Here is a 24,544-nt window from a genome sequence, read left to right as displayed (position 1 = left end):
ACTAAGCCAGGATTAAGCCAGGTCTAAACGAGGACTAAGACAGGTCTAAACCGGGACTAAACAAGGATTAAGCCAGGTCTAAACCAGGACTAAACCAGGACTAAACCAAGATTAAGACAGGTCTAAACCGGAGGACTAAATCGGGACTAAACAAGGACTAGACCAGGATTAAGCAATTACCGGTAACCAAGGTTAAATAGAGCTAAACCAAGTCAAAACCAGGTCAAAATCATGTCTAATCCAGGTCAACAGTGGGGCAGTTGGTAGAGTCATTATCGGAAGGTCAGGGGTTCGAATCCCAGCTCCTGAAGATGCACACTGTCATTGTGTCCTTGGGCAAGACACTTCACCCACTTTGCCTTAAGTGTCTGCGTACATTGGTGTGTGAATGGGTGAGTGGTTCAATGCTGTAAAACACTTCATTTATCATTTAAACAAAGGCTAAATCAGGTCTAAACAGGTCTAAGTTTTAACCTTGAGCCAACTGAAAAATATCGGAAGCGTTTTTGTTCATATAAATGACTTAAATTAAGTTAAAAATGCATTAACCTTAACCCTAAATGCTAATTAAAAACAAAGCTTATCTATTATTGTACTAATAATGCCATGTTCTTCATAGCAACAGAAAAAATAAACATGTGTTAGGTTTTTAAATATTTATTAACTTACTTATAGCAATATTTTAAATAAACAAACATGTACTACAAAAATACAAACTTCTTCAAAACACAGCTCTAGTTCAGAGGTAAATGCTCTATGATCCATGGATGTAGTGTCTTTTTTCATTGATGCCCACCCTCCTCCTACTAAAAAACAAAATAAAAAGCCAAGACTAAGCCAGACTAAGCTCCAGAGTTGAGAATCGCTGAACCACAAGAACCACAGGGAGTTGTAGTTTATGGTCCTTGAGTGACCCCTAGTGGACAGGACTGTATACCTGATATTTTTCTCCCACTCAGAAGAACTGACATTTGTGATTACCACTCTGCCACCGTTGTTTCTGTGAATGTAGCCGCTCATCTGACGGCGGGAGCGGTGACTTGTGGACTGGGAACCGGCAGCACCACGCCTTGTTTCTGCAGGTGTCTGATGATGTCCAATATTGAGTCCAGCTCCAGTCTGAAACCGTCCAGCTCCCGGGTTTTCTCCTGAGCCGCTCGCTTCCACCGCTGCACCTCCGACTGCAGGTCCACCGACGAGAACTCTCCTCCAATCACCTGCAGCAACAATCGACCAGCACCATTACGCTGTCACATTTCACACTCAGACTGCAGAGTTAATGTTTATCAGAGAAGCCAGTGGTTCTTTTTATTATTGTCACAGTTCGTATTTCTCATCGTCCTTGAAGCTTATGAACATCATGAATCGAATCGCAACACTTATCAGAAAAATGGGTATTTGAACAGCATTGAGCAGCCATAGTTTACAGTCTTGAAAAGTGCTTGAATTAAGATCACATATGCAGAGTTTGGGTTGTTTTTTGCACTTTACATGTACAAGTTAATTTATCTTATTTAAAGCTGAAAAATGCTTGTTCCGTTGGCAATCAAGGTAGTGCAAACCTTCTCAAAATCAGCATTAATGCTCTTTATTCAAACACCTTTTATCCAAGTATTGTTTCAATAAGAAACCATTATTCTCCAGCTCATTCCAAAGATCCTCAATGGGGTTTAGGCCTGGACTTTGTGATGATGTCTCAGGAATTTCCAGCTCACCACATTCAGTAAGGAGGCTCTTACCTATTTGCTTAGTTAATTCCAAGTATAATGAATACATTGCACAGAATAACCATTATACACTGCCTGAACAGAACACAAGTCGCCACAAAAAAGATGGCACATGCTCTAATATTTGGTTATATCGCCTTTAGCTTTGATTACAGCACAATCGCTGTGGCATTGTTTCAATAAGCTTCTGCAATGTCAAAAGATCCAGCTTCACAAACATTTTTCACCAAGTGCTTGCATTGATGATGGGAGAGTGTGACCTGTGAACAAAGCCTTCTCCAGCACATCCCAAAGATTCTCAATGGGGTTAAGATCTGGACTCTGTGGTGCTCCCTGAACAATTCTTTCACAATGTCAGCGTGATGAATCCTGGCATCATCATCTTGGAATAACTTGGTCATTCTGGATGTTCAGCTGATCTCATTCTTTGGGCACCCAGTGTTGCTGAACCTCGACCTGACCAACTGCAGCAATCCAAGATAATTTTTCTGGTCCGACAGTGTTTTTTTTACTAATACTAGTCCTACTTCTTGCTGTCTGCTACTTTGCTGCTTCCCTATATCATTAACCCCCATATTTCTCAAATGGGCCAGTATTTGTGTATGGATTCAATTGTACTTGCAGTAAATCTGATGCAGTTTGACAGAATCCTCACCTGTCCCCCATCTCAGTTAGACACTACAGGAGTAAAGGATGACAGAGAGGGAATCTTAAACTTAAGAAGTCGAACCTGCTGTAGCTCTCGGTCTCTGAGCTGGTGCCTGGTCTCCATGTTGTGAAGCTTTCTCTCTAAACCCCTCAGAAGCTTCACCTCTGGGCTCTGACTGTCCCGGGCCTCCTTCAGGTCCTCCAGCAGACGGCTCAGCTGCAGGACGACAAAAGAAATCAACAAAAGTCCAAACGAAGTACTTAAGTATACATTAAATGAATTGTGCCCAAATGAAGGCCTTAAAAGTCATTAAAAAGCATTGAAATTATTGATTTATTGAAGTAATTATTTAATTATTTATGTACATTATTTCCATCAACATTGTTAAAGAATTTTGTATTTTGGGTGTATTTGGTCATTACGACATATCAAAATGCATTTAATGCAAGTTAAATCTTGAATTCACCTGTTTCTGCAGAGCCTCCTCTCTGGTCCTGCTCACGCTCAGAGCCTCTCTCCAGCTCTGAGCCTCTGTCAGCTGCTCCTGCAGGTGCTGCACCAGGATCTGAGAAACACAACCCAAACAAACTATTTCATGAAAAGTGTTTGTGTTTGAATTGAATGCTGTGTGGATTAGTAAATGATTATGGAATATCACTGATTTTTCTCATATTACATGGCACTAATTCATATATTAGAGCCACATATTGTACATTTAAACAATTAAGATTAGAAAATGACTCTAAAACACACAGGCCAGGGCTGGTGAGGACTTCTTCACAAGGAAACAGTTGTTACACTAATAACGGCTGCTGCAGTCCGTACCTGCTGTGTGTTGACCTGGCTGGTGAGCTGCGCCACTGCAGACTCCGAGTGCTCCAGGGCGAAGCCGGACCGCAGCTCGGCCTGTTCTCGCAGGGACTGGGCCTGGACTGAGGACAGCTGCTGAGCGTGCTCCTCCTGCAGCCTGAGACACAAACACTGCTCAAGAGGAGGCTCTGACTCAAGAAAAATGTCACTTTATCATTCTGACCGGGATGAGACCAGGACTGAAAAGTGGCTGGAATGGAATGGAATGTAAACAATGTGTAGTACATAAAGACCAAACTTCAAGGTGAGACAAGAAAATAATATAGAGATTTCCAGTGCAAACTTCTGCTGTAGATTACTGGCATAAAAATAAGAGAAAATGTATTGCAAGTTTTCTGTCATTTTGTGTTTCCATATAAAGGCCAGAATTGAGGACCAAATCTGAATAATGGATAGAGCCAGGTTTAAATTTCTGGTTTTATTTTGTTGATATATTAGTTAATGTATAGAGATTTGCTCAGGGGGGATTTTGGATACTTGCTTGTACTGTGATCAGCCACAGACAACCACCACAGAAATGGACTGAATTGTTTTGTATGTATTTTGTATTTGTATGACTTCAGAAATCATTAACGAGCTAAACCAAAGTTATATAGATGAGTAAACTAAAACATTTTATACAAATTTCACAATTAACTGGACAAAGCGTTCTTAACCAGTGACGTAATGAACATCCTAGTGTTTCTATGGCGATGGGACGACTGTTTTGTTGTGTTGGTATCAAAGTGAATCAAATGACACTGTGTGAACCTGCTGAGTTGCTCCTGTGTGTGGGTGAGCGCTTTTTGGAGCCCGTCCTGCTCTCGCTCCGAGTCCGACTGGATCTGCTGCAGCTTCTGTCGCAGAGCCTCGTTCTCCTGAAGCACCTCTGAGATGTGAGTGTCTACAACGCGACACGAGACAGAACATGACAATCGTTCATGAAATCCTAACCTAGATTTGTAATTGTCGAACTATCCCAGGCCGTTTTCTCCTGCTCCCACCTGTGAACTCCGTGGGCTGGTAGGTCTTGTCACACACGCTCAGAGCAGGAAACATCTCCGTGTCCCGCTCCTGTGAAACAGCAGCCGTTTTGATTGGGGCAGTCGGTCTTTTCCCCTCTGCCCTCGGGACGGGCACAGACAGCATGCTCCTGCGCTCCCTCTGCAGCCTTTCCACGGTCCTGGTCAGGTCTTGGATGGTCCGGGACTTGGTGGACAGTTCCTGGTTCAGGCGCTCGATCCGGAGTCCGAACGCCTCCTCCGCCTGACGCTGGTGCCGACCGGGACTGGAGTGGGACTGGGGAGAGGTTTGACAGTAAAGAGGCACTTTTCTTAGGAGTTTTTGATCCGTAAACACACCCAGAATGGAAAAAAAAGGCTTCTATTTGGTTCTAATCTACTGTAGAAAATGTTACACAGTGTGGCTTTAAAATAAATTGTTTCAAAGATTATTCAGTCAATCAGATTATTTTTAAACACATTGATGTCATCTTTTACAGCATAAAACTAAATTTGTGGAGAAAGGTAGAAGTATTTCTGTACAGTCAGACGTTCTGCAGACGTCAAACACTGACGCACTGACCTTGAGTTTGAGCTGCTGCTGCAGAGAGTCCACTTGGCTTTGCAGAGTGGTTATCTTCAGCGTGTGAGCGTCCCTCTCTTTCCTCAGCTCCTCCCTCAGACTCTGGACCAGGCCCAGATCTGACATCTCCTCCTGCTGATGTTTCTGCTCCAGCTGCTGCTCCAACTCGGAGATCTGCTGCTCGTAACGCATCTGAACAGATAGAGGCATGGCCAAAAAATAAAATCTCAATCAGTTTGGACATTTACGATAATTGATTTTATTGGAAATGAACTTAGAAGGGTCTGTTGAGACCAGTCCATTCATATTTGGACAAAAAATTGTTATTTCTGTTTGAAATGTGCCTTGTCTGCTCATAAAAGTAAAACTTCATAATAAGTCATGAAGTTTTCAAAAGCGTTTTACTTATACCGTCCTCATGCCTCGAGCTCTGCTGTGATTCTGTAAGTAAGTAAGTGCTTATTGTCATTGTACAAGCGTACAACAAAACAGTGTTCAGGTGTCAGTCCTGAGCTGCTGTGGCTGAGCCGCGCTGCCACTGTGTGTCAACCTGACCCGCATGACCTTGGAGGACGGGGAAACTGTAGCATCCGGAAGAAACCTGGCTGCCCTCTGTCTCCTTTGATCCTCTGAAACGGTGCAGCGACTCCTGGGTTTGTCTTTGTTTCAGAGCGTGGTGTCCTGCACTGGTCAGCTCCACCTCTTCCTCCTGCAGCTCCCTCCGCTCCACACCGCTCTTTCACCATCTCCTTGTTTGTCCCTCTTTTGTTTCCAGTAGCTCCTCTTGTGGTGCATTCACTGTGCTGCAGGTGTGGGGGCTCTTGGTGCCTCTTCAGTGTCTCAGAAGAAGAAATGTCTAGGTCTCAAATGGGTTTAGCTGATAAGCTAGCTTTTGTTCACCTTTAAAAAGCTGCTTTCTTCAGGAGCATTTTGGACTCTCAAAGTAAACAAATCCACCACACCTCTACCAAAACACAGCAAAGATGTGCAAAAGCATCCAGAAAAACAATGTGGAACACAGAAACCACAAAGGCAGATCGCAGAAAAAGGCAGAAAATTCAGCTGTACCAAGAGAGATGGAGGTCGCTTCCTAACAGACGTCTCTATGAAGACTCACAGTAAGGTTAAAGGGGTGGAGTTAAACGTACCTCCGCTCAGAGTTAAAGAAGAGCAGACGATCAGACCAAGACAAAAAGAAAACTTTTTAGCCGGAAAAACCCTCCAACATGTAACATGCAGCCTCTATGAAGCAGCCTTAGGTCTTCACCTCATTATGCAAGGAGTCAGAACTGGATTAATTTAAAAAGGCCTTGAATTATGCCCCTTCTGCGTGGAATACACGTCAGTCTAAGTTATAAACAAAAGAGATAAAAATACAGCAGGCTATGTTACTTCACATTACCCTGACGGCCTGAAACTGCTGCTCCACGGCGCGGAGGGTGCGTTTGGCCTGTTCATCGTGGGCCTCCAGCTCGGCCTCCAGCCTCTGAACTCTCCTCTCCAGCAGCGCAGCGACTCGGCCTGGGGGAGAGGGCGGAGACGAGGGGAGGGAGGGGTCCTGGGCACTGGCCGCGGCGAAGATCAGAGCCGGGAGAGAGTTCGGGTTCCTGCTGCGCAAAATCTGCTCCAGCTCCTTCACCTGAGAAACACACATGTCATTGTTTGGTTGATTTACAGTTTATTTCATGTTCTTCACCTGTCTCTCCAGATCCCGTGTCCTCTTGGCGTCCGCAGACCTCTCCCTCGTTCTCCTCTGCTGCTCACTGCTCCGTTTGCTCACCTCCACCTTCAGCTTCTCCACCTGAAACAGAAATCTGTCAGTATAATAAAACAAAGGAGGTTATGGGTGTAATTCCCTGATGACGAGCCTGTTCTTTGAGCTGCAGTATCTCCGCTGTGGCTGCTCTGAGTCGAGCGGCGTCTCGGTCCAAAAGCTCCTGGTTTTCGGCGAACCATTTCAGCCTCTTCTTCAGCTCAGACACTTCCTCCACGTGTCTCTGCTCCATCGCACGGATCGCACATGTCTTGTCTCCTGCTCACACGCAATACACACACAGAATACATTTAATAAAGCGAGTTCCTGTTTAACGTCTGCATCATTTATTCAGTACTATATCTAAAATGGTTTCTATTGATTCTATGTCTAATTCCTGCTTCTGATCAAAAGTACTGATAATTTCATATTTCTTTAAATTTGACTTATCAGGTTACCAGAGTCAGACATGGCCCGGTCTTGGACTTGGTCTTGCGTCTGCTTGGTCCAGGCCTGCGCTCGGGGCTGGTTTAGATCCTGGGCTCTGGTCTGGTCTCTCAGCAGCTGTAGGTCGACCTCCAGAGCCTGTTTCTCCTGCTTCAGCCGCTGGATCTCCTCACTCTGCCTCTCCTCTCTCCTCTGTGCATTAAGTTATAGAATAATATAGGATTACCTGAGGACTTTTTTCTAGGTGAAAATGGTGGTAATATTTCCCTACAAATAACTAAAGTGGCAGATGTCAGAGTTTTGAAGTAAGTGCTTATTATTTGTCAACGTACAAAAATGAAATTGCGTTCAGGTGTTGGGCTAGTCCTGGCCGCTGCGACTGAGTGCACATGTTTTTGGAGGTCAGGGAAACCGAAGTACTGCCTTCAGGGCTCCTCTGAAACAATGCACCGCCTCCTGGGTTTGTCCCTGTTTCAGAGCGTGGTGTCCTGCACTGGTCCGCTCCTCCACCTTCTTCCTATTTCACCTGCAGCTCTCTCTGCTCAACACGTCTTATGTCATACTTTTCTTGTTTGTCTCATTTCTCCACGTATTGAAGTCTAATGAAGGCAACATCAATTCAAAATGTCTTCAACTGTCCATTTCCCTGCAAAATGAATACTATTTGCCGCTAAAAGCATTACTTCGACCCAAATGCTGGCAATATTAGACAAACCAATCAGTATGCAGGATATATGGAAAGGTTTTCATGCGTTTGGTGCAAAGTTAGACGGAGGAGGAGCATCAGAGCAAAGCACATCCAAACAAACCTAGTCCGTAAGATAGTCAGTGCTTGCGACACCAATGAATATAAGGACTGCTGTCATCATTTAGTGTAATTATCTGTCCTGAGTGAATTACTGGCATTGTTTATTCCGTGCGAATGGCGATTATGAAATTACTGACCTCCTAAGGGACATGTAGTTATATCGAGGTCCCCGGCTAATTCTAATCCCGCGCGAACATGGTTTATGATGTCCAAGGGTAAACGCCTGAATGGTGCATAACAGAAGACACTCCTCTGACCTGAAACCCATTGATCTGGTCCAGCAGCTGCGAGATCCTCTGACTGTGGTCCATGGAGCAGAGGTTTGACACAGGCTTCTGCGCTTTGTTCAGCTGCTCTCTGAAACATTCAGAAAAGCACAGGAGATATTGAATGTGAGTTTATTTATCTTAATAACACTCTTTGTTAAATGTACAACAATAACACTGACCTGGTGAAAGCTAACTCGCTGAGCAGCCTCTGGTTCTCCTTGAACATGGCGTCCTCGTTGGCTTTGCTCCTCGCCTGCTGCGCCTTCATCTGCTGGTACAGACGCTCATTCTCCTAAAGCACAGAAAACGAGGAGATTAGACAAGACTCAGTCAAACAAAGAGATGTACTACGATATCAAAGCAGTGACATTCTCCCTGCTGAAATTAGCTGACTTTGTGGAGGTTTCAGTCATGTTACAATGTTATAATGGCTGAGTACCGTTTTTTTTAGAAACCGGTACTTTAACAATACTTGGTTTTCGATAACAATACCTGAATGTTACTTTTTTTCGATACCTATACGAAATGTTTTATCCTATAGAACCATAATACAGATAAACCAAGAAAAGTTCTTTAACTAAAATAAAGAGCAGAATAAACTAGGGGTGTAACGGTACGCTAAAATTGTATTCGGTTCGGTTCACGGTTTTGGAGGGCTCGGTTCGGTTAATTTTCGGTACAAATAAATAAGAACTAACAAAATTTTTCTTTTGAAAAGCTGCCAATACACAATAGAATTCTTGCATAAAATAAATAAAAGCGACCCCCTGTGTGAGGACCACTAACCACTAAACCACTGTGAGACTGGGATTTAGGACTACTACTAGTCTATTTCCCTTTTTAAAATAGTAAATGGCAAATGGTCCCATTCTCTCACCTCTGGTCCCTGACCCACAGATTGGGAACCGCTGATTTAAAACTGAAACCTGCTCCTGACTGTTGTCTCTGTCTTACCGCTGAGAATTAGTCTGTGAGTCGCCCAACCCGTTTTAGACTGTGCACATTCAGAGAACCAGAGTTACTGTAAGTAACTGCGCTCGTGAGAACCATGTGGATTCAACTCAACAAAAAGGGCACGGAGAACGGCTTTACTCTCGTCCATTCGCCAAACTACTGTCCGGATACTCTAGACTCACCAGACACAATAAGATGAGAGTTTAAATGAGAGTGAGGCCCAGAGTCCGCGCTGAGAAAACATGAGAGCTGCGCCCGGGACACGGGTGACATGATGCAGCCGCGGAGGAGCCGCGCATGAGGCGAAGCACCGGGAGACAGAGGCCGAGCGGGACACGAGCGGAGAAGCACTCGTGCTTTGGAAGAGACAGGGGGAAGGCGGTCGGTCTCTCCTGCTCATTCACTTCACCAGACTACTCCGTTTTGGTGTTATATGTGGCGAAGTAGGCGGAGAGTGAGTGCGCGCTGGAAGAGCCTGTCCCCGTAACAACGCGTTGATTAATCAGTGAAACAACACTACGCACCTTGCGTAGTTTGCGTATAGGAAGAAACGGCTCTGAGCGCTGGTATAACTTTTTGGCTGAAGTGCGGACGTGATGGGATATTGTAGAGAGGCTCAAGACTTTTAATCAAATACTTAAAGCCAGCGCCTTCAACGACTGCAGTTTCTCCGTTTCTCTCAGCTACTCATGCAGCTTCAATAGCGTCCGTGCGGAAACTCGCGTAGGAACTTTGTTCCGCGGCACTTAATATGACGCTAATAATAAATTTACATTATTTAATGAAAATAATACACCGAAACGGTACGCAAGTGGACCGAACCGAACAGGCCGAACCGAAACGGTTCAATACATCCCCGTGAACCGTTACACCCCTAGAATAAACACTTTCCAAGTTTTTCTCATTTTATACAATTTTTCCCACTATTTTTTTTTATTTGCCAGATTTTTTCCCATTTTTTTCATGTGTTTTTTCTCCAACTTTCCCATTTTTCTTTTATATTTTTTAAATTATCCCCCCCCCCCCAATTTCATGCCTTTTTTCATTTTTTTCAACTTGTGTGACACTTTTTTATTTGCATTTTGATGACCAACTGCATCAAAACACGAACAAAAAGACTTAATATTTCTTTTTTTTCTTTACCCAGCACTATCACTCACTCACAATGGGGACAAACAAACAGGAGGAGTGAATGGGAAAAGTCTTTTAACACTGTATAATGTTGGAAGCCCTGGATGTTGCCATGTTGAGCCCATTCCTCACAGACCTGCTGATAGCCCTTTATAAGCGTCTCCTGCTCCTTCATTTCTTTGTCCATCTGCTGGAGTTTTTCCTGATGCGTCGAGTCAGCGGCATCTGTCCATCTGTTCTTCTGAATGGCCTCCTCTGCACTGCGCAACTGAAACACAATAAAAGACTTATCTATTTGGAAATAATGCATGTTTTTAATAGTCCAAGAACACAGTAAAAAAAAAAAGTTGGGTTTATACCGGCAGCGACAACTCAAATGTAATTGAGGAATTGAGGAAGAAATTTCGATTTAATGCAAGTTGAAATCCAATGTAATGCTTTCTAATAACATTTAAGGTCTTAATTTTGGCAACATTCATTTAACCTCTTACCACCCACCTAAACCAAATGCATTCTGTCCTCTTTTGGCTGTGTAACACCTCATTTGAAAGCTAAGACCCACAAAACTGTGACCTTTTTTCTCGCGTTGTTGCTGTGTTGTGTCACCTTTTGTATGTTTTTTTTTTTCCTTTTCTTTTTTTTTTCCTTTTTGTTACATTTTTGTTGAGTTTTTGTTGAATTTTTGTTGAAATTTTGTGACTTTTTGGTTGAGCTTTTTGTTACTTTTTGTTGAAATTTTGAAATTTTTTTGTTGAGTTTTTGTCACATTTTCGTTGAGTTTTTGTTACATTTTTGTTGAATTTTTGTCACATTTTGTTGCATTTTTGTTGATTTTTTGTAATTTTTTGTTGAGTTTTTGTCACATTTTTGTTGAATTTTTGTTACATTTTTGTTGAATTTTTGTCACATTTTTGCTGAATTTTTGTCACATTTTTGTTGAATTTTTGTCACTTTTTGTTGAATTTTTGTAATTTTTTTGTTGAGTTTTTGTTACATTTTTGTTGAGTTTTTGTTATATTTTTGTTGCATTTTTGTTGCATTTTTGTAATTTTTTGTTGAGTTTTTGTCACATTTTTGTTGAGTTTTTGTTATATTTTTGTTGCATTTTTGTCACATTTTTGTCACATTTTTGTCACTCTTTGGTTGAGTTTTTGTCACATTTTTGCCACATCTTTGTTGAATTTTTGTCACATTTTTGGTGCTTTTTCCCCAAGAATCTTTTTGATTAGGGTAAAGCCAAACTGGAGAAAATGGGATCCGTTCAGGTGGGAGTTAAGAGGTTAATAACTTGTTTGAGAAGTTGTGCATTGACTTTTCAAGATATTTCCAATTCTTTCCACAATCTGAGCCCCATTCTCCTCACCTGGCTCTGTAGTACGTAGTTGTGCTGTTTGACGGAGATGAGCTCCTCTGAAACCTGCTTTAGTTTTTCAGTTAGTTTCTCCTTCTCGAGTAGCTGAGCTTTCAGATCCTCCACCACAGAACACTCCTCTTTCTGGAAACAAAGTAAAGGAGGTATTGACACAAGAAAGTACGTATTAGTAGAAGAAGTCGTAGTCATTGTGCAGTAAGTCGGTCTAGTTAATTGGGTAAAGTAATAACTCTGTTCGAATCCCGCTTCTTACTGGTAATAGAAGTGAAGCAAAAGTCGTAGTAGTAGTAGTAGTAGGCGTTACACTAACAGTAGCAGCAGTAGCAGTAGTAATAGATGCAGTTTTTACTTGTCTGGTGGGTGAGAGTTGGCTCTGAGTTGTTGCTGGTTCACTGTGTTTGGAGTTGATTTGCTGCTGGAGAACAGACACCAAGGACTGGACAGAAAGCAACAGGTCACTGCCCTCGGCTCCTCGCTCTGCTGAAGGAAACAGGAATCACAATCAGCTCTACTTAAACTGCCTGGACCTCCTTTAGCTTTGATCACAGCAATGGCATGGTTTAAATAAGCTTCTGCGAAGTCAATAGATCCAGTGTTGCTTTAGGTTTTCACCAAGATCTTGTGTTGATGATGGGAGGGTGTGACTACTGCGCAAAGTCTTCTCCAGCACATCCCAAAGATTCTCAATGGGGTTAAGATCTGGTCTCTGTGGTAGCTAGGGTTACAAAATTTTCCATGGGTTTTAACGGAAATTTACGGGAATGAACAGGGAATGAACACAACCGAAGGCTTCTTCGTTACAGACAGATATAAACTGCAGCATAAGAATCTGACTTGATAGATACACTAATATCCATAACAGCGGCGATGAAAAGTCTCAAAGAAATCATCATCTCCATGTCTGACCCAAGGTTTTGAAGAAGACAGTTTTTAGTGTTTGAAAATTCCCCCAACTTCCAGGTAATGTTCCCATTAAAAGTTTCTGGAAATTGTTTAAATTTATCAGGAATTTTCTGCCCCCTGGCAACCGTACTTGTGGCCAATCCATGTGTCTCATGCTCCCTGAACCACTTTTTGACATGTGAGTCCGGTGAATCCTGGCATTGTCATCTTGGATTATGCCCGTGTCATCAGGGAAGAAGAAACCCATTGATGGAATAACCTGGTCTTCATAATATTCTTTGGGTACAGAGTGTAGTTGAACCTAGACCTGAGTAACTACAGTAACCCCAGATCAGAACCGTTAAATCCAGATGACTGTTCTTTTTTTTGTTTTTTAGTTCTGGCAGTATATAAACCTGGAATATTCTGCAGTGTGGCTTTAAAGGGAAAGCTACAGTCAGATTAGTTGTTCATTCGTAGTTTTGGGTTCACTGACCTGAGGAGCTCTGTGATTTTGCTGGTCCCTTGGTGCTTCTGATGCCGTGGGGCTGAGACACGGAGGGTTTTGCCGCCTTGGACTGCATGGAACTCGGGACTGACGAAGGCCGTGATGTCGTTGTGGTTTTAGAGTCCAGAGTTCGGCCACGGACCCACGTGGGCGGAGCCGCTGTTGGTCTCCTGAGGTGGGAGTGGAAGGAGCCGGATGAAGCTGAGGTCTGCAGGAGCAAAGAGTTTGAGTGAGCTCACTAGAGATTATTTCATGTCTTATTTATTCAACAAAGCAGAAATGATTAACAATGCACATTGACTTTGTTGAGCTTTTAACCATGTTGCTGCATTGTTCCCTTGTCAAAAACAGACCTGAACAAACCTCCTTTCTGAAGCGTAAAAAAGCACTAAACTATTTTCCCCATGTTTACAGCACTGGACCCAACTTTTGAAGCGTATTCATCACTACACCGTGGAACCTGCTAGCTATCAGTCAGCTGAAAGTGAAAGCTTTTTTCACTGCTTTCTAATGTGTCTTTTCAACTACAGCCTGCAGAGGGCGCTCCTGGCCAATTCGAAATCATGACAAGCAAAGTCTTTCAAACCTTACCGTCTTTATTTCAAATATTAAACATCAATACTGAGGTGCACAGAGGAATGTTTTACTGAGCCTTTCATATTACCGTTATTAAAATTACTAGGTCTGGGACGATTCACTTTTGTCACGATCCGATACGCATCATGATACTCGGGGCCGATCCGATAAGTATCGCCATACAGTAAGTAATTATGATAATATGTTTACCTTAAAATGTGTAAAAAGTCATGTGTCCAAAGTTTGTAAACCAAATGTCATTTGACATTTGTATAAGTGAAAAATAAAGGAGTGCAGGATAAAAATACCTCCAAACACTAGTATTGAAAATATTGTGATGCGGTAGCGCAGTGGTTAGTGCTCTCACTTCACAGCAAAAAGGTCCAGGGTTCGATTCCCACCTGAATGGGGCCTTTCTGTGTGGAGTTTACATCTTCTCCCCGTGTCTGCGTAGGTTTCCTCCGGGTACTCCGGTTTCCCCTAGCACTCAAAACAGGTACAATAGGCGAGGATGAATGCTGTGTGTGAGTGAATGTATGGTGGTGGTCAGAGGGACCGTTGGCGCAGACGTGTGCAGTTGCAACAACGCTTCTGTCGGGGGAAATTGAAGTAAACGTAGCTTACCGCCGCCGAGTGTGGAGTGAATATACAATTGTCTCATGTAAAGCGCTTTGTGACCATGTTTGTGAAAGGCGCTATATAAAAAAATCCAATCTTTTGTCCCAGTCCTAGAAACTAGAGGGCCTGATTCTCGCTTGAAAGTAGCAGGGCTGATGTAGACTCATACTTCAGTGTTGAGGAAATTCTGATATTTAGATGCAGACAGGGCACATGTATTTTTCCCAACATTTGCTGAATGCTGTACAATATACAGCATACAGAAACTGACTATACTACAAGAAAAGTACTCAAGCTTTAATAACTATAATATGTCGAAATTACTTTCTGAACGAAGGCACAACAAACCAACATGACCCCAAGTCCCGCACCTGTTTCTTTGCCCGGTCGGTCTGAGCGGAGGGAGGCTCGTGGTCGTGCATGAGTCTCTGCACCTCGTCGCGGATGCTCCACGTTCGTTCCTGGATCAGCTGAGGGTCTGGGGCAGGGAGTGGGTCTGTGCTGGTCGACCATCCAGAGAGGGGCTTCTTGTCCTCAACATCAGCAGGCTTCCTCTGGTCTGACGGCGGAAAAGTCCCATGTGAGTCCTGGGGTTCAGGCGGTTTAGTTTGGTCCAAAACACTGTGACAAAAGGAACACAAGGAACGTTGTTGTGCGGTAACGATAACAGACAACATCAATTAGCCTGCAAAAACAACTACTTTTGGTGGGTTTCACAATGTCCAAGAGTCTGACCTGAGCGGCCGAAGACTGAAGCCTCTTAAACCATCCTCTTCAGGTCGAATTGGCTTCAGCAGCTCCTCTGCAGTCGGTAAATCTGGACAGAAACGTTCATATAAAATATAGTCAGCAAATTCAGAGTGAGATCCGGACTCTAGCCCAGGAGAGAACCACTGACCGGACTCGTTGGTCGAGGCGGGTCTGTGGAGCGCAGGAGATGGAGGAGAGGACGGAGTCTGGGGCTGGGCTGGCTTTGGTGAAGAGGAGAAGGTTCGGTTGAGTTCTTCTGAATCTTGAACCATGTGGATCTGTAGAGCCTGGTGCAGAGCCTCCAGGTCTGACCCTCCGCTCTGACCGTATAACTGTGCTGTAGGAGGAGAAAAACACTAATTTAGATTGATGTGACAAGTTATAAGTAATGTGAACGTCTTGGATTAAACCTGTACCCAGTATAAATAATGTGTGCTTACTTCTCTGATGTGTTTTCTTCCTGATTCTTAGCGGGATGAGTTTGTAAGAAAGTTTCACACCTTTCTGAAAACAATAAGCCTGCCAACACTTCTCCTTTAATAAACAACGTCCGGCAAAGTAGATCTCACTTTACTATGAAAGAGAGAAAATGGGTACAGCCCCTTACATTTGTTGCTCAAATTTGAGAATTGATTTAAAAATGTGTGAAACTCTTACCTATTAACCAATTTAAGTTACCTTTTTAATATTTGTTTTCACTGTTGCACAACACATTTTCTAACGTTTTTGTTTACTCAATGTTGTCATTTTGCAGATCTTCCAAATAATATACTGTATCTTATCATTGCAACTGAGATTTGAGCTTTATGCATGAAAGAAGCTCACATTAACATTTGAGAGATAAACAAATGGATACATTTGGAAATAGAGGTCGATATGGGTTCGATATGGGTTTTTCTAAGGCGAATGCCAATATGTTTCTATATGTCTTGTCTCCAATTCTGTGTATGATGCTTGTAAACTGTAAAATGTGTCAGTGTTGAGCTGTGACAGCAGGGGGCACTTTATTAGAGGCAGAGGGCAATTTTATTCAAACACTAATACGTAGTAGGTACTTCAGAGGAGCTTGTTTAAATGACAAAATCTAGCAGATTCCAAAACCAAATACGGTCAATATCTCTCTCTTATGATTCAGAAATTATAAGCCAGCAACATAAAATATATAAAATATGTTCAGAGCCTCAGAGGTGTATAAACTTGTGAATGATTTTTATTGCGATGTTTCTCACTTTCGGGTTAGAACGGATCTTGGCTCTTTATCGGTGTTAAATCATCCGATAGTAGATATTGTTAGATACCCAAATATCGGCCAGATATATTGCTTATCTGATATATCTGTCGACCTCTATTCAACTTGCATTTTGGATTTGAAGGTGGTTCATCCAAAAGGCCATAAAGGTGTTACCTTTGTCCAATGAAGCAGACGCGAGTTTCTTCCTCTCCTCCTCTCTGGTGTCGTCCAGCGAGTCGTAAAGAGAGACTATATTACAGAGACAGATCAAATTATTATCAGCAGATTACAGACAGCTGACATTCAGTTTTTGTTTTTTATATGGCATTGACTTTAAAGGTGCTAGATGCAAGTTAGCCATTTTATACTCACTACTGCCACCTCAGGTCATACGTGTAACTGCAGCTTCTATATTAAAGGAATAGGCCACCGTTTTTACATACTAAGATATGTTCTTACCTCACTTTAGACGTGTTAATATATCCCCGTCTGGTCTTTGTCCGCGCGCTCTGTCACGCAAACGGAGCACCTACGCAGCCTCTCCCACATGTCACATAGCTCCGAAAAAGCTCACGATAGAAGCTACCAAGCTCTTCCACGTGTTCCCTATTTAAATAAAGTTACGTGAAGTGTTTTCATGCGAAGTATATTTACACAGAAATGTAGCATGTCGATTTTATAAGCAAATAAAAAGGGGGACTATATTGTGAGGCGTAATGATACGAGGAGTAAAACGTCCGCGCAGTAACTCCTAAAGGTTATTGACGGAAGTGAGCGGGGGAAGTCTTTAGGAGTTACTACGCGGACGCTGTGCTCCTCGTATCATTGCGCCTCACAATATAGTCCCCCTTTTTATTTGCTTATAAAATCGACATGCTACATTTCTGTGTAAATATACTTCGCATGAAAACACTTCACGTAACTTTATTTAAATAGGGAACACGTGGAAGAGCTTGGTAGCTTCTATCGTGAGCTTTTTCGGAGCTATGTGACATGTGGGAGAGGCTGCGTATGTGCTCCGTTTGCCTGACAGAGCGCACGGACAAAGACCAGACGGGGATATATTAACTCGACTAAAGTGAGCTAAGAACATATCTTAGTATGTAAAAACGGTGGCCTATTCCTTTAAGCTTGTGCATGACGGCATTTCGGACCCGAATTAACACCTTTTTGAGTGACGGTGCAGGATTTTAGAGGCAGTTGTGGTGAACAGGTCTGAGCTCATTCTACACATTAAGACATGGCTGGAACATGTAGGGGGAGGAAAATACTTCTACAAAACGGTAGAATGTGTTCAAATATATTGTGATCTTTTATTTCCACTATTAATGTCTTCAAATGTAACGTTAGTGCACATATGTTATCTGTCTTACCTTTAGCCAGAATTGGAGACATCTTTGGTTTCTGAAACAAACAAAAAACAAGGACATTAGATCAATACTGAATAATCAATATTGAAAAAGCAAGATATAAATGGCATAGATTTTGATCAATAAAACTGCACTCTTTTATTATTATGTTTTTATTTTTCTGAAAAATGCTTAGGTTTCACCTAACCCATAGCTATACCATATCGTATCAATATCGAGATATCTTGGATGAATATGGAGATATGAAATTTTGTCCATATCGTTCAGCCCTAATGTGTACTGCAGAACCAGTAAGGAAGAGTGTGTACAATTGGGTCACAAAGGCTGGAATAATTTAGACAAAGTTATTTCCCCTGCTTGGCCTGCACAGAATATAAAATGCATTCAAATGGGTTGTTTGGTGTGTAAAACTAGCATATCCATATTAGTGCTTATTAATAAAAGCTCTAGTGTATAAAGGAAAGGACAAAGAGTGATATCAAACCTGTTCTTGCTCTGGCTCCTTCACTTTCTCCTCCTCTTCCTCCTCAAAGTCATCGCTGTAGTGCGGGGAACCTGGAACAGTGACAAAGTCCTGGTTAAGACCTGCTTTAATCCTACTTTGGTCTTTATTATCCTCATTAAATTACAAAATGGGGCAAGAGTGGTTCATATAATAATACCTCACAGAGCTCCTGCAACAACACCTGTCAATCGACATCAGCTAAAAATACTGTGATCGTTTTACCTGGCGACTCCTTGGGATTCTCTTTGTCAGCTTCCTCCAAAGATTCCTCAGTTTTTCTGTGGACAAAACAACATTTTGAGACAGATCCTTGTAGTTCACTTCACATTAAAGCTTTAAAAAGTAGATACATGTAAAACACACATAATTTCCAAAGTGTGTCCAGGCTCAGAGAGATACAATTCAAGCACTTTTCAAGTTCTTGCAGTTTTTTCCAGCACCTTTACAAATTTACTAAATGTTTTGCACATTTCAAATGAATAGCAATCAAATCAAAGTCACAATTTGAATGTTTGTTATAAGGAAATAAAGGAGCTCTCTACTGCCTCCGTGTTGAAGTCTATGTCAGGACAATGATCGATCCTAAGCCCAGTAACAGTGTCCTCTGTAGAGACAAATCCTGCCTCACGAACCCGTGTCCCGGTCGCTCTGTGGAGGCGGTGGAGTCCAGGTCTCTGTTGAGTTTGGAGTAGTCGATGGTGGAAGATGCACCGGCTTCGATTTCAGCAAAGAAGCGCTCCTTCTCCTCCGCCTCCTCCAGAGTGTCCATCCCCAACATGGCCGCCTCCACGAGTGAGTCCGCTCCCAACAGTGAGCTGAGGGCCGGAGTCAGCAACACGCCTGAAAAAAAGAACACCTGTAATTCCTGTGACTGAGAGATGAGCCCATTTCCTGCAGCTACATGTAATGAAAAAGTCACAAAACAACGTCGCTACTTTATAAAATCCATGCATCTATAGATAAGAATTCACGAGCCGCCACTTGTTCATTCGTCAGCATAATCAATTAACAAGACTAAAAATTCTCTCATGACAAATACAGTATACACCATCACAGGGGCGCATGAAAAGAAATCCAATGATATGAATAAAGCATGTTGCTCGAGTAGCTCATGTTTGCATGGAAAAGGATCAAGGTTTGCATCTTGGATAAACTCTGACAAGTTGTAGTATTGTCCTGCTAGCTAGCTTTCCTGAGCTAGCTGCCTAGCAATAACACTTTATCATTTTTCTTCATCATCATTCAGATAGGTGGTTCTAAATGAAGAATTTGCCCCATTGGCTAAAGGCTGTGATTTTTAAGTGCTTTGTCTGGTGTCAATTATATCGCGAAATATAAAGTTATTATGATATTTCTTATTAATATTGTGATATACATTTTTGGCCATAACGCGTTGCCCTAGTCAGGAGCACCTATAGTGCACTTTTGTGTTAATGAAGAAAACAGAGATCCTAGAGGAAAAATACATAGACACAGGGAGAACCAGAATTAAGTTCCTATATGAAGGTTTATCCTTACCATGTGTGTCGGAGTTGTCCTCTTTTGGGACGTTGTCTGTTCGTTTTTGGTCTGTGGACTCCTCCTCTTCTCGAATCGTCTGAGATTTACGAAGGGATTTGAGGAAACTCCGCCCTGATCCCAGTGACCCTGAAAGAAGACAACATAATAAATAAATAAATCAAATAGGAAACTTAATTCACTCACTTTTAGTCACAATCGGGGTTAGCAACATCTGTACATCTGCCGTGGGGTAAAGTGACCAGTGTGGCAGCCATTCTGTGCCAACGGCCATTCCGGGCCATTCCGCTCATGACTACACAGTATACCAAAACATCACAGGGAATCATTCACACAGAAGGGGTGGGCAAAGTGTGTAAATCAGGATTTTGGAATCGGGTTATTTTATCTACAGGGAGGGAACTAACGGGGAAATCTTTTCTCCAAATCTAGTCTTGAATTGATCGACTGATCTCTATGGGGAGGGAACTCCACTACATCGGGACATTTTGGGGTTTACCGTCTTCACCGCCCCCATGAGGCTCACTGTCTGGACTGGAGATCGCCCTTTCTCCTGGCGCCTCCTGGTGGTGACTGGGGGTAATGTCTGACTGAACAAGAGTTGAGGTACGAGGTTTGGGGACTGGCTTAGGAATGTCCGCTTCAGAAATAAGACATGCATTAAAACAATGTCCAATAAGTCCAACCGTAAATCTAGACTATTAATCAGACTGTTTTTGAAAGGTATTTCTAAGACATTGTCTACACGAGCTCACCCTCCACAATTTTATCAGTCTGGCGTTTTGGCGCTTTGAGAAATCTGGATTTGGGTTTCTCTGTTGGGGAAAAACGGCAAGTTAAGTTATTGTCCAGCAAAACTCCTCCTCCTGGACCAGTAAAGGATCGACACACTCACTTTTCCTCCCGTTTCCAGTGCCTGAACAATACAGTTTCAGGGGTTCCAAAGTGTCTTAAAACTCGGGCTGAAAACTGCCACCTCTAAAGAGTTCCTACCTTTGTCATCGTCCTCCTCAAACCAGGAGACTGTCGGCTTCTTGGCTGGTTTTTGACTTTTATCTTTTATCTTTGGCTTCTCCGAATTCCCCAAATCCACAGAGTCATCGGAGACAGACTAAGGAAGAAACAGACAGGAAGCTCATGGCAGGATTTAAGAGCAGTGGATCCCAAACTTTTTGTCTCATGTGGCCCGACAGCTTTGTTTCATATTTCCAAGTTAATTACCCCTTACCTGGAATAGCATTGGTATGTTTTTTGCTTGTTTTTTTAAAAGAAGACGTCTTAAGCCCCACTTAAACCAAACTTCAGTTCAGCTTTAGACTATAGAGCTTAATTAGGTAACGCCTCATTTGAAAGCTAAGGCCTACAAAACTGAACTAAACAGATCTTTTTCCTTGCGTTGTTGCCATGTTGTTGTCACCTTTTTCACGTTCTTCTTCATCCCATTTTTCCCACATTTTTGACGCACTTTCATTTTTTTCTGTGGCTTTTTTATTGTGTTTTTGTCACAATTTTGTCACTCTCTTGTTTAGACTCTATTGTTTTCATCTTAGTGTTAGTCATCTTAGTCTTCTAGTTTTAGTCGCTATTTTGATAGCTTTTATAGAATTGGGTAAAACCAAACAGGTGAAAATGTATTTGGTTCAGGTACTTTACTTTATTGATGTTTAATGTCCACAATCATCCCAAATCCAAGTCAAATATTTAAGTAAAACTAACTCTCAAATAGGACAGTAGGGACAGTTCTTCATCCCTTTCCATGTAGCTCATTTTCTACATTTCTAAACAAATTTTAGATTCCTTTTCTTAAAAGCATTAACCAGTGGCGTGCACAGACATTTTGAGGGGCAGGTGCTCAACCAAGACAAAAGGGCACAACCGCCGAAAAAAAAAGGTGATTTTTCTGTAACTAGTGACACTAAAAGACCATTGATTAAGACGGCAATATAAAATGTCCAATTATGTGGACCTAAAAATAAACTAGATGTTCTTTAGAGGACGATGTAAGACTATCACAAGGCTCTGCACTTAAGTCTAGCACAAATACAAATGAATGATGCAAAGGTACTATAGCCTACACTTAAAACATCTGACTTGTCAATATCATTGCTTTGTCCATGTCAAAAAATACCTTAAATAACAATAATCCTGGGCTCCTCCCACAGACAACAGTGCCCAGAACCCAGGCACCTCCTCACCTTCTCTCTCCTCCTCACCTTCTCTCTCCTCCTCTCTCCTCTGTCAGCTCAGCTCACACTGCTCTGGACCTGGTCTACGCTCAGCCCAGGCCCTACAGCTCATTTTCAGAACATTTTATAGCGACAAAACAGAACCGCTAAAGTTACTGACTTGTTACCGGTGACTTTGTCCTGACGGTCTCGACACGCGCAGCGCTGACGTCCTCGCACTGACGGCCCTTTCGTTTCCTTTCCCCTTAATAATCCCGTCATGTCGCTCCGGCTCGTTCATAAAGTTATTGAATTTACTCAGTTTACTTTACTCCCGCGTCTCACAGAGATGGGCTGTACCATCGTCTCAAACAGGGGAAACACGGGGACAGCACAGCTGCCCTTCTGGGATCAGGAGCGTCAGCGCTGCCGCGGCTCGAGAGGCGGAGGAGGAATGAAGCGTGATATGAAGTTGCTGAACATTAAAACTGTATTTTCACCACATGTTGGCTCAGTAGGGCAAATATCTAGCAACAATAAAAGAAATAATAATTAATATTGGGGAGAAAAAAAACAGGTCTTGAGAAGGGCACTTATAAGGGCACACGGCAAAGGGGCAGGTGCTTGAGCACCACCTGGGCTCTATCTGTGCACGTCCCTGGCATTAACTCTTTTGTAAATAACATCTGAAGATTGCGAGCACCTCCAGCGATCCCAGTATTACATGCAAAAAATCATATGATGAGCATCTAAATGAGTGCAATAGTTTTCATAATTTCAATGACAGTACTTTTAACATCCAATTATTATATAAATTGGCACAATATCCATTACAAGCACAAAAAAAAACAAATCACTGAGGTCTTCCACATCAGGACCGAGTTTTTTTTTCTTACAGTCTATAGATTTTCTTTATAGAGAGAAAAAGCTTTAAATGGTAGTCTGTTTTTTTATTGACACCATTCACTGTTTTCTTTTCGTACCGTGTAGTATTCAACTTGAACCTCTTTACCCCCGTCTTAAACAGTTCAGCTTCACCCAAATCTAAAAGGTTATACAGGTCTCATAGGCCAGAGTAACTACTCATTTCAAAGCTAAGACCTACAAAACTGACCGAGAAGGATCTTTTTCCTTGCGTTGTTGCAGCGTAGTCATCACTTTTTGTCACATTATTATTATTATCACTATTTCTGTCACTTTTGTCACATTTTTTGTCGCTTTTTCATCACTTTTTCATCATATTTTTGTCACTTAGAGGCACATTTTTGTCGTCGCTTTTTTTGCTTTACTATTGCTCTTTTGTGGCTTTTTTGTTGCATTTACAACCCTTTTTTGTTTGGTTTAGTGACTTTTTCATCCTCGTTTTCATCTCATTTTTTGTCGCTATAGAGTTCGGGAATGTGACGTCATATCGCTAAGCATTATGGGATTAGCAGCAATTGTAAACTAATGGAGATTTTAAAAGTGAAAATACTGGAGTTATTGTTCACATCAAAACACTTGGACACAACAGTGAGTTAGATGTATTTACCAGCAGTAACTCAGCAGCTAATGTAGTTGTTCCACAGCATTTTTCTCCATTTTTGATACTGTTTTTAGCTAATGTTAGTCAATGGAAATGTATGCTAACAGCTGTAAAGATGGTGGATCTCCATGGTAACTGTGGAATTTCTCAAACTGTGCTCGGTCCAGGTGGGGGTTAAGAGGTTAAAGTGTTATATTGTGCATGACTTTTATCATTTGCTTATGTTACTGCATCGTCTGTGCAGTTACATTCATTTCACCTTTAATGTGATTTAACAAAAGCAATGTTCATCCTCCACAACGTTAGACTTTGGAGATACACCTGTTGCCTCGCTTTACCTCTTTATAAGTTGACTACAAATATTCGTACTGCCATTACCTCTTTGAGAAAAAGCTCAAACTGTTCATCCAGCTCGTCTTTGGTGAATCTCCGGCTCATTTTGCAGAGTGAATGTTCGCTCCAACATTACACCGCCTCTGTAAGATTATAACGAACACATTGACGCCTTTTACTACGATTTCTTACAAGTTGCGTTAAATAAGCATTTATGAGCTGAATCAGGGACTAAAGATACATTGTTAGAGTTCGAACAAGGGCATCATAATAATCAGACAAACAAGGAGTGAATCACATTTAAATCTTAGTGGCTAAACTAAACTAACAGCAAAAGCTAACAGTAAGTACGTTATAGCATTAGCTTGTGTCGATTGTCAATAGAAGCAGCGTCAACAATTATAGGTTAAGGGACTGAATCGGTTCGCATTTGTGACAAAAGAAATCGTTTTGGAGAACTAACTTAATAAACAAAGAAAGGCGCAGATATGTCAACATTTGCTTCTTCTGTTTATGTTTTGAGTTGTCCGCGCGGAAGTTGTGTAACGTAGGGATCACGTCAACCAGGGTTGCCAGGTCTGGCCAGCAAAACCAGCCAAAAAATATCTGAAAAGACATACGGTAAGGTGAGGTAAGAAATGTTCACTATTGTTTACTCGTTAACCGAACTATGGACTATGAGGCCCGACCAAAGATCGTAAAGAAAATCCTGCGTAGAACGGCTTTTCACTCTCGTCTATTCGCCACACTTCTGTCTTGATATTCTAGACCAGGGGTGGGCAATTCATTTTCATGAGGGGCCACATGAGAAGCCTGAATTGAGTCTGAGGGCCGCACCAACAATAACTCAAACTTATATCAGGATATAAGTATATGGGGAGTGTATCGCCGGGGTCCATAAAAAAAAAAAGCTCCAAAATAAAAATGTTTTCAACTGGGAAAATACACTGAGACACAGTAAGAAGACAGTAAGTCAGACCTGTTCCCGGTGCGTGTTGGTCTCGACCAGGGCTGTCCTGG

At 42.1% G+C, this 24,544-nt stretch overlaps 1 protein-coding gene across 1 annotated transcript; it reads right to left on the bottom strand.

Annotated features, from left to right (window-relative positions):
* Positions 1-729: 729 nt before the first annotated feature.
* On the bottom strand, positions 730-24,068 carry cep162 (centrosomal protein 162). Its single transcript, XM_079561395.1, has 29 exons — positions 23,984-24,068; positions 23,570-23,665; positions 20,495-20,612; positions 19,502-19,630; positions 18,616-18,823; positions 18,206-18,261; positions 17,963-18,033; positions 17,482-17,512; positions 16,283-16,357; positions 15,026-15,214; positions 14,863-14,944; positions 14,499-14,748; positions 12,922-13,141; positions 11,893-12,023; positions 11,535-11,666; positions 10,308-10,439; positions 8,266-8,378; positions 8,075-8,174; positions 7,021-7,201; positions 6,678-6,841; positions 6,506-6,610; positions 6,212-6,448; positions 4,810-5,001; positions 4,230-4,524; positions 3,997-4,129; positions 3,202-3,343; positions 2,843-2,941; positions 2,458-2,592; positions 730-1,217 (listed from the first exon to the last, which is right to left on the bottom strand). The coding sequence occupies exons 2-29, from the start codon at positions 23,627-23,629 to the stop codon at positions 1,017-1,019; spliced, it is 3,981 nt and encodes a 1,326-aa protein (XP_079417521.1). The 5' UTR covers positions 23,630-23,665; positions 23,984-24,068; the 3' UTR covers positions 730-1,016.
* Between the last annotated feature and the right edge of the window lie 476 nt (positions 24,069-24,544).

This window comes from Gobius niger, assembly GCF_951799975.1.
Source record: "Gobius niger genome assembly, chromosome: 8".
Taxonomy (NCBI): Eukaryota; Metazoa; Chordata; class Actinopteri; order Gobiiformes; family Gobiidae; genus Gobius; species Gobius niger.
The sequence above is the reverse complement of the archived record's forward strand: the minus strand, read 5'-3'. Positions and strand labels throughout refer to the sequence as shown.